Below are 16500 nucleotides of genomic sequence, written 5' to 3' on the forward strand. Positions count from 1 at the left end.
GAATTATTATTATTTTTCGTGTCATCATAATAAATTTCTAGAGCTCCAGTGTGGAACATATGGCCACATTTGTTGTAGATTCGTTAATTAAAAAAAAAAAATAAGGTGAATAAGGGATTGGCCCACCACACCCAGTTCTGGTGCTGGGACTGCCAGCTTATTCTACAGACAGGTACCCAGTTATACTGGATAGGGACAGCATTTTCTTTATGTAGGGTGTTCAGGTTATACCGCCTGTGCTAGGTCGTCGGAGCCTCGTTTCTTTTTGTAGAGTCCTTATTTCTCTTGTGGTATTATAGCTTAAATCAAAAAATTATTTAATTATGACTAAAAATAATACTAAAAACAAACAAAAAGAGAAAAAATATTAAAAAAATAAAAGTATTTAGAAAACCAAAACAAAAACCAAAAACCCATCAGAAGTTTAAGCAAAAATACTTAAACACTCTTTTTCTGTTTTGTATTATTAACATTTTATAACATTGTGCAATTTGAAAATAAAAAAACATTACAGAAAGAAATAAAAGGGGTAGCAAATATTTAAAACTCGAAGCACTCGAGAAACGGTGTAAAGTAGCCACAATTGATCGAGTCCAAGGAACAGCCTGCCTCCTGATAACAGGATGCTTAAGTACAACACCTACTAAGGCTTTAAATACGTTGCTTCACTTGTTCCCTATCGATTTGGCTGGCAAAGCGACGCAGCGAAAGCAGCGACACGCATCAATGCTATATCGAAATGGAATAAGTAGCTTGGCCATTCGGCCATACTGAACAGGAACACTGTTATCTCTTCCGACATAGACTATCATGTAAGTCTTCCATCACCACCCTTGCTATTCTCCTGTTCACTCCCAACTAGGGAAGAATGGAAGACAAATCTTACCGAAATCGATGGCCCTCTGATTATATATACAGATGGTTCAAAACAAGACGGCAAAGTGGGATTTTGAATCTTTTCCAATTCCCCTCACATCAATCTATCATTTAGATTACCCGACTACTGTAGTGTATTCCAAGCGGAAGTATGCGCTATCTGGTATGCTGCGAAAACTCTCTTAGAAAATAGAATATCACTAGAGGATATCCGCTTTTTCACCGGCAGTCAAGCGGCTGTTCGAGCACTCATCTCCTCTTATACCCACTCAGATGTGTTTCGATCCTGTCTCTTATCTCTTAACGAAATAAGTGTTCAGAATTCTGTCCAAGTTATCTGGATACCGGGTCACAGTGGATTCGAAGGTAACTGCAAAGCTGATGAGCTCGCAAGAGCTGGAGCTGCGCAATCAAATGTTAGTAACTTACCCACAATCCACATTCCGCTCTCAACATGTAAAATGCTCATCGATCGAGAATTTCACAGCATTGCTGATCGGAGGTGGCAAGTGGAAACTATTTGCGTTACGACCAGACAAATCTGGCCATCCTACAATCTGAAACAGACAAAAACCCTTATAAGTCTTTCAAAACACGAACTAAGGCATATAATATCTCTTATCACCGGCCAATGGTTTTTGGGCACTCACGCACGTCGGCTCGAGGTTCCTCAAAACGACCTGTGCAGATACTGCGAGGACGAAGATGAGGAAGTATCGAGCAGACATTTGCTGTGCAGTTGTCCCGGTCTAGCCAGGAGTCGACTCGCTCTTTTAGGCTCTCCAACAATTGACAATCTTTCAGTACTCTCGGACCTGAAAATCGAATCTCTCATCTCTCATTCTCGAAACGAATTAATATCTTTGACCAAAATCTACAATAAAAATCTCGGTTAGGTGGGGAAATCATATAACATAATGAGCTCTAGGGCAACACAACGGACCCAACTTGCGGTCTATGTGGCACTCCGATGCGGGGTCACCCTTAAACCAACCAACCAACCAAATATTTAAAAAATAAAAATATGTTAATTAAGAAAATCAAAACAAAAAAATCGCATCCCAAATTGAAGCAATAATAGTCAAAAACTTTTTTTGTAGTATTAATAAAAACATTATAAAAAAAGTAAACGATAAAATAAAAAATATAACAAAAATAAAAATAAAAAGATATTTTTCTTGTATTCTTATTATTTTGTAATTCAGGTTTAAGTATTTTTTTTTTATTTGAGAAAATAAATATATTAAAAAAGAAAAATTTATAAAAAAAATATTAAAAAACAAAAATCCCATCTGCAAATGAAGCAATAATCCCGAAACATTTTTTCTTGTGCTATTATTTTATTTCGTAATCCAAGCTTAAATAGAAACTCAATAGCAAATAAATATTCGACAAAAAAGGAAAGGAATAAATGAAATTTGATTTATGATATAAAAATATAAATAAATTTGAAAGCTTAAATGGACTTGAAAGCGTTTCTTATTTAATGCAATTGAACACAAAATGATCAGTGCTAAACTTAACAAATTCCCATACGTGCTTCAGCGAGCAAAACAAAAATAATGGAATAGCAAATTTTATGATGAAATTTCTTGCAAATATTGCAAATGCAGTAAATTGTAACTACTAGAATGGCTTGCAAATGGGAAATCGCATTGAGTTTATTAAAATTGCTAATTCAGGGCTTTCTTTGTAAAGAATGAATGAATAACTGAATGAGTTCCGATTGTGCATATCAAATATCAACCGACGAACAGTGCGAGATTTTGCAATGCGGCTGAGTGTGAAGTTCAGCACTGAACAACAGCAGAGTAACCGACCTGGGCAAGTGCACGGGTATGTAAGCAAGCACTTACTATCAAGTTCCGTTAGGTCTGGCGTAGAAAGTGATAAGCGCTGGTATTTAGTAATGTTTGCAACAACACAAATAAATCAGCACTCGCAACCGAATTTGCTTTAACTAGTTTGAGTTTGAGACTAAATCAGCCTTAAAGATTTGCAAACCTGTATATCAAAAGCTTGTAGGCAAGATTAGCATCTACATACAGACATACATACATACATACGTGTGTATATATTGAAGTACGAGTGCAGTATAAATTGCAAGTATTGGCCTGAGCACCTGCTCTTGATGTTATTGCTACCATCTTTCAGCCATTCATAGTTTGCACAAGCAATCGTGTTGAGCAATGGGCTCGATAGCGTCTGAGTGGCTGTGCAGCCGAGTGCGAGTGGAAGTGGCGCAGAGTGGCGGGTGCGCAGTACTTGCAATTATACACTTTTTCACCTAGCGCTTGACAACAGTAATTGCCAGCTGGCTGACGGGCTTGGCAGGCCGTTTGTTTTCTGCAATTTTTTCTTGCTTTTTTGCTTTTTTGTTTTTGTGTTTTTTTTTTGTCTCTTCTTTCTGCCTTTCCTGTCGTCACTTGGTTGCGCTCTACTCAATTTGCAGCGATTTTTTATGTTTTCACATTTCGCTTATTTTTATTTGATTTTTACTTCTGTAACTCTATCTGTCAAGTGGAACTTTTTTTCTTCTTGTTTTTGTTTTTGCTTTTGTTATTTTTCATCTTTAACACTTTTCATATACTTTTGTGTATGGTTTTGTTGTAGCTGGCATTGCAACCGCAAAGTTGCTGTCACAGCGTTAGAGAGCTGCTGAAGTGCATACAGTGGGCAAAATATGATTTACTTGGTAGGGAAAACGAGGAAACGCGATTGAATATTTAATAAAATTTTCTAAGTATATATGTATATATTGTATATGTGCATACTTGCACAGGGTTGCCGGAAAAATCATTCTTGACGCTTAAAAAATTATTATTTAGGCTGATCAATTTGGCTAATGATGTCCGAAACGAAGCCTTTTTTGTTGTTTTTGTAGCACAAACATTCCCAGATATGTACTTGAGGATGATGCTGGAGTGAAAGTCCTTAACTGGGTATAAGTCGGAGTCGTTCCGGTAACGTAGAACCGCCTGTGAAAACGTCTAAGCCTTTTTCGAGATATCAGATGTTTAAAATTATTACAAAAAAGATTTTAATTTTTTTCTAAGTTTAAAATGTTTTTTGTTTTGTTTGCTTGTACATTTTGAAGGTTAGTTCAAGAATCTTATTATTTTAAGTTTTTAGTTAAGGGGTATTTTAATTAATGCAAGGCATAAATAAAAGTTGAGCCAAGCCCTAACCGTTTAATAGTTCAAAAAGGCTGCTTTATAAACTTTTGAATTAACGGTTTTTCTCTAAGTATTTCCTCCTTCACATCGTTAAAAAATTGTATGCAAACTATTCTGCAGATTAATTTGAAAACTAGTATAAGAGTCTAACCGGATACCGTCTGCTGGAAATTCCAGCGGTCCATCTCAACATAACTCCCCGGAAAAGCTTTGTCCTTTCATGGAAGCTTTCCGTTTTAAGTAAAATGAAATAAATAAATAATTGGCGCATACACTTGCGTAAGATATTTGGCTGAGCTCTCCCTCCTATTAATGGTGTGCGTCCGGATGTTGTTCCACAAATTGAGGACTCTTCAGTTTTAAGCCGACTCCGAACAACAAATGGTTTTTTATGAGGAGCTCGGCGGTTTGCTATTGCCTACAGGGTGTTAAGTTTTGAGTGTTATGTTCTTATTAGGAAAATATAGATAACCTTTTTCATTCCTTATGATAACAAAAAATCGGAAAGAATAGAATATTTCCTTTAAATAAAAATCCAAATCAAAAACCAATACAAAATAAAATAAAAAATATCAAATTATGAAAATTTCGACTATCGGAGCCCGTGAAATAAAAAAAAAAAACATTTAACAAACCTCGTAAGAATATTATATGTATGTCCCTGTTATATAAAAAAGGGAAACACAACATCACAGAATTTTTCACAGTCAATTGAGCCGATTCTATTATGTTCTTCTTTGTTCTTTTTTCACTCGATTTTTCTCGCCAACCTCAAATGCAAGCATTTCTCTTTTTAATATTATATTCTACTCTTTTCCATTATTCACACATCTTTATAATATTTTTTACCCTTGTACCAAAATTTTCAACGATTATCAGTTTTGTCACACTGTGCACTGCAAAGTCTTTGAAGTGAGTCATTCGTCATAATTAAACAGCAACTAACGTTGGCAACAAAGATATTAAAATGTCGACAGAAATTAAAATAAAGCAAAAACAAAAGTCAAATGTAATAAAAGAAAATAGAAGCAAAAACAAAAACATAAATATAAACTGGCAAGCAACACAACACCGACAAAAAAAATGAAAAAATCAAAATGCCGAAGCGGCAAGAAGCAATTACGAAAGCAGAATAAGTTGCTGAAGAAATAAAAAAAAAAAAAATAAAAGTATGTATTTCCTCTTTTCTGAAACAAAAAGTAGAAGTAGTAAGCACAAAATAAAAAAAAATTATATTATAAAAGCAAAAATCCAAATTATAATAAAAGAGCTGAAAACTAAGAGAAAAACTCAGCAGCCAGCCAAGAAGCGGCGAGTAAACACTTCATTAGGAAATATTAAAAAAACCTTAATGTGGCTCCCGAAATAAAACCAACGTCATACGAGCGGGTCTTGTAATTTACTTCCGAGTGAATTCCAATACAATGGTCAGAAAATCTCAATGAAATTCGCTCGGAAGTTGATATCGCCTTGAATTTATTTCACAGCATAAGTCAACTCTGATGAAACGGAGCTGATGCTATTTACCAGAAAATACAAACCTCCAAAGATCATCCACGTTCCCACGACAGTCGGCGCTGCGTAACCGGAACTACCTGGATTTATATCCGGCCAAGGACTGTCAATTCAGCAGCATTCCCCGTATGTATATGGGGAATGTTTATGCTGATACAACAACAACAACCAGAAAATACAAACCTCCGCACTTTCTCCCGCTTTCATCGGAAGTTAGGCATCTTGGAGTGATACATGACTGCAAATTCCGTTGTATGCTGCACATCGAAAATCGAGCAAATAATGCCATCATAGCTTTCTACTCCTCCAAATCTAAGTTAGGCAAAAAGTGGGGACTCAAGCCACAAGTCGTACACCATAGTGGTTCTGCCAATTTTAACTTATGGATGCCGCGATTAGTGGGAAGCTCTTCGAAAGAGCTATAATATCATCACCGGAGCTTCCCCTCGACTTGTACGGTGTTTAACAGACCGTTTTTCGGCTCTGAGCGAATTTGACAACATCAGCTGATGGGCTGACGTCACTTGAGGTGTGTGTACAAAAAACTAAGAATGTGTTGGTGGTATGCAAAAAAAATCAACCAATGAAACTTCGTAGTCGTCTGAGCAACGACTGATTGGACGAGAATGTGAATACCTGTGAAATGATCGTGCAGAACTCGGCTGCCGAATCGCCAAGTGACGTGGTAGCGAAAGTTCTGCTCACAATTGTCTATTTCACCATAGCTAAATAGCAAACCGGGCAATCATTTATCATCCTTGGCTCTATTGTATTGCGCACCACTCCTTATAAATATCGGGTATTTTTTAAGAGCTTGAGAACTGTAAATGGTAATACAGAAGAGAAATATTGGTAGAATGAATTTTTTTTATTATAAACTGGTCGGTAATTTCATGGCGTTTATTTTCTGAATATGTTAACCGACACACATATGTTCGCCGCGGCTGCGAGTTACGTGGCCCATGCGATCACTCCAATTGTAGACTACTTTTTCCAATGAATCTCGACTTATGATGGCCTACCAAACTCAGCTGTCAAACCATAGTTATCGATATGCAGCTAAAGAAAGCGCCACATATACTGTGGGCAAAAAGTAAGGTTAATTTATTTGTCAAACTTCGCGGGATTAAAATTTCGTGAAACAATGCTTTCAGACTAACAGGACAAGCTCAAATGCATCATTACGGGAGATCAGACTTGGATTTATGCTTACGACCCTGAAACAACCGACCAATCAAACGAATATCGTGCTAAAGGCGAGGACAGACCGAAAAGAGCACGTCAAAGTCGTTCAAAAATAAAGGTCATGATGACAGTTTTTTCGATTTTCGTGGTGTGGTGCACTATGAATTCCTTCCCCTGGCCAAACTGTTAATAAGGAATATTACAATATTTGAGCGTTATGCGTCGTTTACGTGAAGCAATTCGTCTAAAAAGACCAGAATTATGGGGCAACAACTCTTGGTTTTTGCATCACGATAATGCACCGGGTATATTCAGAAACGCATTATAATGCGCAACGTACTTTTGCAGTGTTGGCAATGCGTTCAGAAATGCAAATATGGCAGTACTGCAAATGCATCGCGTTCCAAAACGCCATTTTTGTATCAAACGTCACGCATTATTTGCAGGAAAAATTTTAATACCGCCGCTGATTACGCTAATGATGTCTGATGAAAAGTGAGTATAAAACTAATTTTTTTAGCTTTTAATGCAAAGATATATTAAATATACGTTATTAAAACAATATTTTATTACATTTTTCTTGATTTTAGCGATTATCTAAGTACATCGGAAGTAAAGTTGCTTCTCAGAGTCCGACTGAGCATGGAAAGTGAATTTGCTTAAGGGAGGAGGAAAGAGTGTTTTGTGGAATACGGTGGCGGAAGAAATAAAAAAAAGTGAATAAAGATTTGAAAACAGACGGGCAAATCGCGCAGCGAAAATTTTCTAATTGTTTCAAAAAAAGATTTTTTTTTTTGAAAATTGGAAAAGTAATGAATTACAATCACAATAAAAAAGCATTAGCGACTAGGAAAAAAAGATTTATTTTTGGGATTTTTTCTTTTTAATGAACATCTTACTATATGTGATCTTCTTTTAGCTTTACACGTCTTTTTTTTCTTTAATTTAGCAAAAAACGATCACTTTTTACTTCAAATATATCGTCAACAACTAAACTCAATAATACTTCCATTTTAGTGTAAAACGCGTTCATAAATGCAACAAATCTTTTTGCAAATCGTTAACAAATCTATCAATTGCATCACTTGTCACATTGGCAGTGTTGCCAGCGCTGCAATTACTGCGCATTTATAATGCGTTTCTGAATATACCCACCGTCTCACACTGCACTCGTTCTTCGTGACCATTTCGCCAAAAATTCCACGCATATCGTTCCGCAACCTCCGTATTCGCCTGATTTGGCTCCGTATGACTTCTGGGTATTCCCAAAACTCAAGAGGCCACTCCGGGGAACGCGTTTCGAGTCGATTGAGGAGATAAAAGCTGAATCGAAGAAGGTGCTGATGGCTATACCGGAAATGGACTATTTGGCATGTTTCGGGGATTGGAAAAATCGTTGGCATAAGTGTATTTCATCGAGAGGGGATTATTTTGAAGGGGATGAAATTGATTTACAAGAATAAATAAAGATTTTTCCTTTTACAACCAAATTCACCTTACTTTTTGCGCACAGTACTTTACCCTAATAGCTGTGCAGCGTATGTCGTATATTTTTTTATTAATTTTTTTTTTATTGATCTTTTTATATTTTTAATTTATTCACTTTTTTTCTTTATTTTTTTGCATTTTTATAAATAATTGGTGCATGAAATATGCGCCAAACGCACCACCTGCTTTCTGAAAAACAACCAATCAACCAGGTGTTGACTCAAATCCGATCTGCAAAATAGAAATTGGCATCCTTTTGCAAGTTCCATGCATTTTTGCTCACCAAAGAAAAATCGATCAAGAGCAAGAAAATTCCAAACAACCAGGCGTAGAAAACTTTCCGGCGCAGAACGCGACAAATACTCACGAAGTCGGTGCTACATAAGCGAAACGATTCGGATTTCCGGCCAATCCGGCCAAGAACTGTCACCTCAGCAGCATTCCCCGCTTATGTGTGGGGTGTGTGCAGTTACAACAACAAGCGGAATGCCATAATTTCCATTTTTCCAGACCTGATCCCAAAACTCCCAAGCATTCCCGTTTGATTTCCCACCACATCCCCCCATCTGTGCCCCTTAAGTCGTGAAAATTGAAAACTCAGCAAATTTATTTTTACAAAAAAATGTTTTTTCACTTTATTTGTGGATTTTTGATGTATTTGTTGGTTTTTTTTACTTTTAATCTGGCAACATTAGCTGCATTCAGTTCTTTTTTGTTTTTTTAGCGTTTTTGTTTTTTTGAAAAAATGTATCGCACTGAGCGCGCGTAAAAATGTAGTGTGTTGGATTATACGATTTGTTTTTGTTGTAGTTTAAATACATATATGCGCTTTGTTGTAATGCATAATTTGTAATTAGAAAAAACTTAACATTAATACAATCATTCTTTGTAATAGTAATAATAATAATAATGGTAATAGTAGTAATAATAAAAAATTAATACATGCACAAGGTTTGTTTTTGTTTTTGTTGTTTTTCTTTCTTTCTTTTTTGTTTTTTTTGCTCGCAATTATTCATTTGCTGCTTTAGTTGTAATAAATAGTTACTGCCAAATAAGATCTTACTGTCGCTGTTGCTACTGTTGTTGTTGTTGGTGTTGTTCTTTGCACACTTACCAGCCACATACCTAACAGCTACAATGCTTAGACTGGCTATTTGCTTTTTAAGTTTTTTTTTTTTTTTTGATTTTGAAGCTACTTTGTTTTTGTTGCTATTGTGTTTGCTTTTGTTTCTGGCTAAAATGTTAATGTTTTGCTTTTGCTGTTTTGTGCCACATATTTATGTTTATTTTTTTCTTTTTGGTTTCTTACTGTTTACTGAAATTTGAATATGTCCGTTATTGCTAGTTGCTATTGCGAAATATTTTTAGTTGGGATTTTTGAAAGGGCTATTTCATGTTTTCTGCTTTTCGCTTTTCCTCTTTAGGTATGTATGCGTATGTATGTGTGTGAGCTATTTAAATTATTAGATACTAATATTTTTTGGAATTGAATTTATTGAGAAATCTTAAGTTTTTATTTAATTACTAGAAAGTTTTGTTTTTTATGTTTTTTTTGTGTTTTTTATTTTCTGTAAATTTATATATTCATTGAATTTGTTAATACTAATTTCTTGCTTCAAATTTATGCTTCAAAAATGTTGTTTTTAGTTTCGAATTTTAGTCAGCAACGCAAATGTTGCTCTCTTCACACTAAATTGTTTACGGTTCTACAATTTTTTTCACAAAATGTACGCCAAAAACGTTTTGGTTTTTAAAGTAATTACTTTTTTCTGCATTCGCTTGCTGCTCGATTTCTTTTCAAAAATTTAGTTCTCTGCTCACAAACTACATCAACATAAATTTTTTTGTGTTTTTTGTTTTGTTTTTGCTTTTTTCGTCTTCTTGCTTAATTGCGATTCGCAATTCGCCTTTTAACTGCCACTCTTCTTCTTCCTCCTCCTATTATACTTCTTCGTAATCTTAATTTAAAAAAATCTTAGCATCTTAAAGTGTTATCACATTTTCATGAGTTTGAGATTTTGGCCGCACAGAGGCAGCAGCGCACGTCAGCCGATCGACCAGCCATGCCCCTTTGCACACACTCACACATGCACACATATACACTGTGGAAGAGTATCGGCATATGTAGGCATGTGTGCGTGGCATTGGGGGTGGTGGTGGTGGTCGTGGTGTTGATGCTGGGGTTGGCAACTGTGCGCGTGTGCTGCCTCCTTGGCCCTAGAAATCTTAAAATTTCATGCATTTTCTCCTCCTGCTCTTCTACTTCTCGCATTAACTGCAATTTTTTGAATTTCAAAAAATTAATCAATCATCAGGACAATTGACTTAAACGCTATGAAACGTTCACTGCATTCACAGAAATTTGTTAAAATTAAAAATAAACATAAACATATAATTTTAAAATTTTTAGTAATTATTATTAATATTAATTTTTTCTTGTTTTAAATATGCAGATCATTCGTGGGCGCGTACTGCGCGTTTCTAAAATCTAACGAGTTCATTTTTGTTTAAATTGAAAGATACTTTATACGTCATTACATGAGATAAACCTACATACTTATGTATGTATGTATGTATGTATGAATGTGTGTGTGTGTATGTATGTATATACGGTTATATGTATGCGTCCAGATTGTGTTTCTGTGTGTGTTTTATGAGAATATAAGCTGAACAGGAAAGTGAAAGCGAAAAATGTCGTGGAAGGAGGCCGGGGAAAGCCTCGCGTATACTGTAAGTAAATTGTTTCAGGTGTATTTGCATCTGTGTGTTTAGAAACTATTAGGTTTTCAAATGGTTTTTGCTTGACTTGTACGTATGTTTGTATGTATGTTTGTATGTATTTGTGTATGTATGTATGTATGTATGTATGTATGTATGTATGTATGTATGTATGTATGTTTGTATGTATGTTTGTATGTATGTATGCTTGTATGTAGGTGGGGTTGCTTCGAATACATTCCTTGCATTATGCAATAATAAAAAAAATCCTTAACTCAATAACACGTCTTCAACATCTTACACGATTTCAATTTCGATCTTCATCGTTTCGAGGTCATCTCGTCTCGAGCAGCAGTCATACTTAAAGCAAGTCGTTCGTTAAATCGGCTCGTTCTACTCTCTCCTTCTCTCTCTAACACCACTTCCTTCATGATCGTGCTCCTCGATCGTTGACGATCGTCGTTAACTGGAACATCTATTACGCACAGTTTACACTGAACGCTGATAAAGCCATCAGCCATCAGCCCTTAGCGTCCACATTCATACTTCACACACCTTCTTCGCCTTCGCACACCTTTAGTCATTATTATCGCCGATCTTGCAAACGACTCATTGAACTGAGCCATTACACAGATCGCACGTCTCTTCACCCAGTCTTGTTTTTCTACGATTCACGATGTTGGTGTTGAGATCGCTCCTGACGCACCATTGCTGCAGCTGGTGAAACTGTAGCTGGTGCGATCGGGAGAGTAGAGTTTGTGTTTTGTGATTGTGAATGTTGGGCTGATGGTAATTGTGCGTGCCAGACTTTTCATGAATTGTGGCAGCAATGAGGTCCAGCCGCGATGATCCTGGCGCAAAGTCAAGTATATCTCGAAAGTGGATACCATTTCGGGATCCAATTTGAGTTCGGCAATGCGTCGCGAATTGTTTGGTTCATCCTCGAATTCGATGTAGATGGTACAGCCGCGTATACCGCATGGCTCCTTCTCGGAAACGCGTATGATTTCCGCGGCAATGCGCAGCGTGAGATCACAGGGTAGGGAGACTTCGGTGCAAGAGAGATGGCGCTGCTTGGCTGCACGCAACTCGTCCAACAGGCGCAATGAAAGATCATCCACTGCTGCTGCATCGATATCATCACAGTTGAAGAGATTTGCTGAGGGATGCTGGGAAGGTGTATGCTGGGTGGTGAGGTAGCTGCCGCCCACAGTCGGAGTTGCAGTGTTTGTATTTGGAGTGGTGATGAAGGGAGTGGGTGCCGATGTTGCACGGCTGGCTGGCATCTTCTTCACTTCTTTCGACGACGGTGGGGCAATCATCACCTCAGGCACCGCCAGCAATTCTTCAGTGCTCGCTGTGCGTTTGGTTTTCTTATTATTATGATGCATAATACTGTTTTTCACATTTTTATTGTTAACTGTGTTGTTGCTATTGTTTCTGTTATACTTATTATTATCATTCTGGTTGCTAATATGATAGTTCTGTTGATTTTGCAGATATGGTATGGGTATGCTGGCGGTCGGTTGCGGAGCTGCAGCCATCTCCGGCTCTGTGTCCATGCAGACGCATGACGAGAGCGGTAAGAGTGGTGATAATGTGCTGGTCCAATCTATTGAAAACGCAAAAGAAAAGCAACAAAAATACGAAATTAGTTAAATGGCAATAGAGATGAGCAAAAAATTTCAATGAGCGTTTTTATACCCTCAATCTTATTTTCTTTTGCAACTAACAATTTTAAGCCAAAATAAGAGAAGATAAAAGATAGATTGGAAAAGTAAATAAATAAAATAAAAGCTAAATAATCACTAAAGCCTTAGGCAAGTGAATAGATTTCTAGAATATTCGTGTGCTGTGGCAAGCTTTATCTGCTGCACCAACAACAACAGGCACAAAGCATATTTATATGAACACAAGTAAAGTGGGTGAACGCACAAATCCACACACACACAACATGGCAATAGCAAGTAGCAAACAGCAGTGGCAGCAACGTTACCGTTACCACCACCAACGCCATCTACATACATCACCATCATCGCCGAGACTGTCGCTCGTCCGCTCATTCGCTCGCTCACCATAATTGTCTATTACCCCGCTCTCCACTACCACCACTAACAGCAAACAGCACTAGCGGTGCTGACCTAACGAACATGTGCTTGCTCTGCTACGCCGCTTGGTAACAACAAGCGTTGGGAAAATAAAAATTGTAAAAATTAAAAATACGTTGATTATTATTATGTGCACTTTATTGTTGTTGTAGCTTGTTTACTTGTACAATGGTACGTTTCAACATACATACACACTAGCTGAGGCTAGGCGAGCCAGCAGCAGGCGACTTGCACAAAATGCTCGTATGCGTAACGCAACGTCCGACACGAGTGAAAGGGGTGAATGGCTGATTGGCGGCGAACTGTTGTGCACCCACTTGAGGCGATTGTATGTATCTATTAGATACGTTTTTATGCTGCGTTTGTGATTTTTGTTATAATTCTTCGCTGTTTTTTTTTTTTGCCTTTTGGTTTTTTGGTTCAAAAGCGAAAGATTGTGTAAATTGTTTACGAAAACATAATTGCAAGGGTTAGATATTAATTAGTTTAATGGGAAAAGTGTCAATTTGTGGATTTTGAACGTTTGCTATACCCTGTTGTCAAATTTCAAATGGCAAAGGTGAAATATTCAAACATTGAATGAAGAAAAATCAAGTGTGCCTTCATAAAAGTTAAAAAAAGTTACATTGGTGATAGCAAGGAAAAAATGTTAAGTAAAAAATAGTAATACATATTAGAATATATCAGAGAAATATTTTATTTTTTTTATTTTTATTAAATTAATAATTTAAAAAATAACTTCCTTATTTTGGCTTTAATTGTTATGCATTTTTTGTTCCAGAAAATTCATTTTAATCTAGAAATTTCACGTTTAAAATATTTAATATTTTTTCCCTGATGAATTTTCTCGAACAAGTTAATGTTATGTGTATATAAAAGAAATAAAGCATCGTTTTTTCACAACTTACCTCTTACTTTACTGGACCCGTATATATTGTATTTAGACTGATATTGTTGTTGCACCGCAAGTACTTCCATTTTCATTTAAAATATATTTAAAAAACTGATTTGCTTTGCAGAATTATATTTTATACAAAATTGCTTTCGGTGGTAGCGCTGCTTTACACTTCACACGCAGGCCTTTCTTCCAATATTTCGACTGGCGACTGTTGTTGCTTTTGAGGAGGAAACTTTCAGTCGAAATCACACTGGTTGTTGTATATATCACTTTTTTTGAACGATTTCGTTCAGTTCTTGAATTTTCAAAATTCTCGCTTTTTTCTCAAAAAGTTCTTTTCTCCGCTTTAACTTCGCTCTGCCTTTGCTATATCACAATTTGCTGAATTTCCGTTTTGTGTTAAGTTGTTGAATTGCTTGCTGCTGCATTGAAAGATTAGTGTATACTTTCCAATGCCGTTATTTAAAAAATGTATTAAATTAACTTTTTGTAGTTTGAAATCACAGCACTTGATTCTGCTTTCTATTTTAACTCTATATTGTTAAATTATCACTTAAATGGCGTTGGTCCGTTTCAGCTTGTTTTAAAAAAAAATATGTTTCTTTTTCTTAAGATGGCAATTTTTTCTTGTTAAAATTACAGAGTTCTTTCTGCTTTTCTAAAAAATAAGTACTAGAACGTAACTTATTCGCATAGATAGAATTCTTCTTGAAACAATTTTGTTGTATCTGCTTTCTAAACTTTACTGCTTGCTTGCTTGTATATCTATCATTGAATGAAACTCGCGTTCTTCACACTTTCTACAAGTAAATATTTGACTCGCTTCTTCTTTTCAGTTACTATTCCGTTTCAGATGTGTACCTTTGCAGTGTTTCGAAGCTACTATGCCAAACCGGCTGCACGAGCCGCTTATTTATACGATAGCTGTGCGCTCCTGAGTTGATTTTTTCACATTTTGCCTACACTCACCGCTCACCGCTTGCCTGCTGTTGCTTGCGCTGCTAGCGGCCGGCCACGGCTCCTGAGTATATACTCGTACGTATGTATAATTGGAGGCACGTACACACTAAGCATGAGTGTTTTCATATGAGCAAGTATCGATATGTATGTATGTATATCATTTTGTAACACGGAGCAACTCATTCGCCTCACTCGCACCTTTTGCCGAACGAACGCTCTTCTTTTGTTGCCTTCCCTGTGCATATAGTACATACACAAACACATGCATGCAAACAAAGGTTTTCTAACCCCCCTGAATGAGTATTTGTGGGGTGGGATTGATTGCTTTTTTTGCTCTTCACTATTCATGCGAACAATGTGGTTAAAAAGAGAGCTTACTAAATTCTAGTGTGAAGCCAGTTTTTGTATTGAGTATCTTCTCTACTTCACCGCTCTCCGCTCACCCTTCATTTGTTAATTTGTGTCGAGTTTTAGGTTTGCTGTTGTTGCTGTTGCGATAGCTGTTACTTTTCGTGAGTACTCGCATATAGAATTTGCATAAAAGAATCAGTGCTATTGTCTTATAAATCGTTTTAATGATTACATGCACACTCGTATATACGTGCCTAACACACCTTCATACATCTGTATGTGATTTTACATATGTATTGCCATGTAAATGTACAAGTACATGCAATTCGAGTGCGCTCTTCCAACAGCTGAGCGTCGAAAAGGGAAGAAAACCAGGTAGACTCTATCTATCTATGCGGCCGTTTGTGATCAAATGCATTTGTTGATGCAATTAATGTTGGCAACGTGTATTATTGTTGCTGTTCTTCGTTTCGGCTGACGTTGGGGCCCAAGCAATTGTCATAGTTGCTGTTGTTGGTTTTGTTGGGTGCTGATGCAAGGATGATGAAAGTACAATTTAATTTTACAATAGCCGAATGCTCAGCGATCGTATGTGAGCGCACGGGCGATGAAGTGGGGCAGGCGAGGGTGCTGAGCATTATTAGTTAGTTTATATTTGAAGGCAGGAGTGTGAGAGAGAGCATGCAAATAGCAAATAGTTTTGAGTGTGAAATGACAAATGAGTGGCCATTTACATTGAAGAAATGTTTCTCAGGTGTTGCTAACTGATGAAGGGTGGTGGGATGATTGGTGAAGGGGGCTACTGCTTTTACTACCCCCAACTCTGCTTTTTAGCGCATAATCCAGCTATTTCATGGTGAGCCTAGATGCACATACATTACACAGTTTTCCACCAACTCCTGCTCTGCGCACCGCGCTCCCATTCGTTAAAGATTGCTACTACTCATACCACCGACCGGCCGCACTTCAACAGCTGTTTATCCTCACTTACAGCTCGGGAAACCTGGTGGCTCTCTATACTTTACAACCTTTTTACTTTTCTTTTTCAATATACTTCTTTCATTACAACTTTTTTTTTTTGCAGTCACATTGTTGTTCTTGTATACGCTCTCTTGCTGGCTCAGCTGGGGGTTACCTGTCATGGGACTCTCCGGTCGACTCTCGCCGTATATACGACTACATATGCTTTCTTCCAGTCATGCGTTCTGTGTTCTTGCCTGGCTAC

General features: G+C 36.9%; 1 protein-coding gene across 1 annotated transcript; it reads right to left on the reverse strand.

Moving 5' to 3' along the window:
* Positions 1-8845: 8845 nt before the first annotated feature.
* On the reverse strand, positions 8846-14859 carry LOC129240177 (protein scylla). Its single transcript, XM_054875777.1, has 2 exons — positions 13975-14859; positions 8846-12570 (listed from the first exon to the last, which is right to left on the reverse strand). The coding sequence occupies exons 1-2, from the start codon at positions 14048-14050 to the stop codon at positions 11630-11632; spliced, it is 1017 nt and encodes a 338-aa protein (XP_054731752.1). The 5' UTR covers positions 14051-14859; the 3' UTR covers positions 8846-11629.
* Between the last annotated feature and the right edge of the window lie 1641 nt (positions 14860-16500).

Source organism: Anastrepha obliqua, chromosome 3, assembly GCF_027943255.1.
Source record: "Anastrepha obliqua isolate idAnaObli1 chromosome 3, idAnaObli1_1.0, whole genome shotgun sequence".
Taxonomy (NCBI): Eukaryota; Metazoa; Arthropoda; class Insecta; order Diptera; family Tephritidae; genus Anastrepha; species Anastrepha obliqua.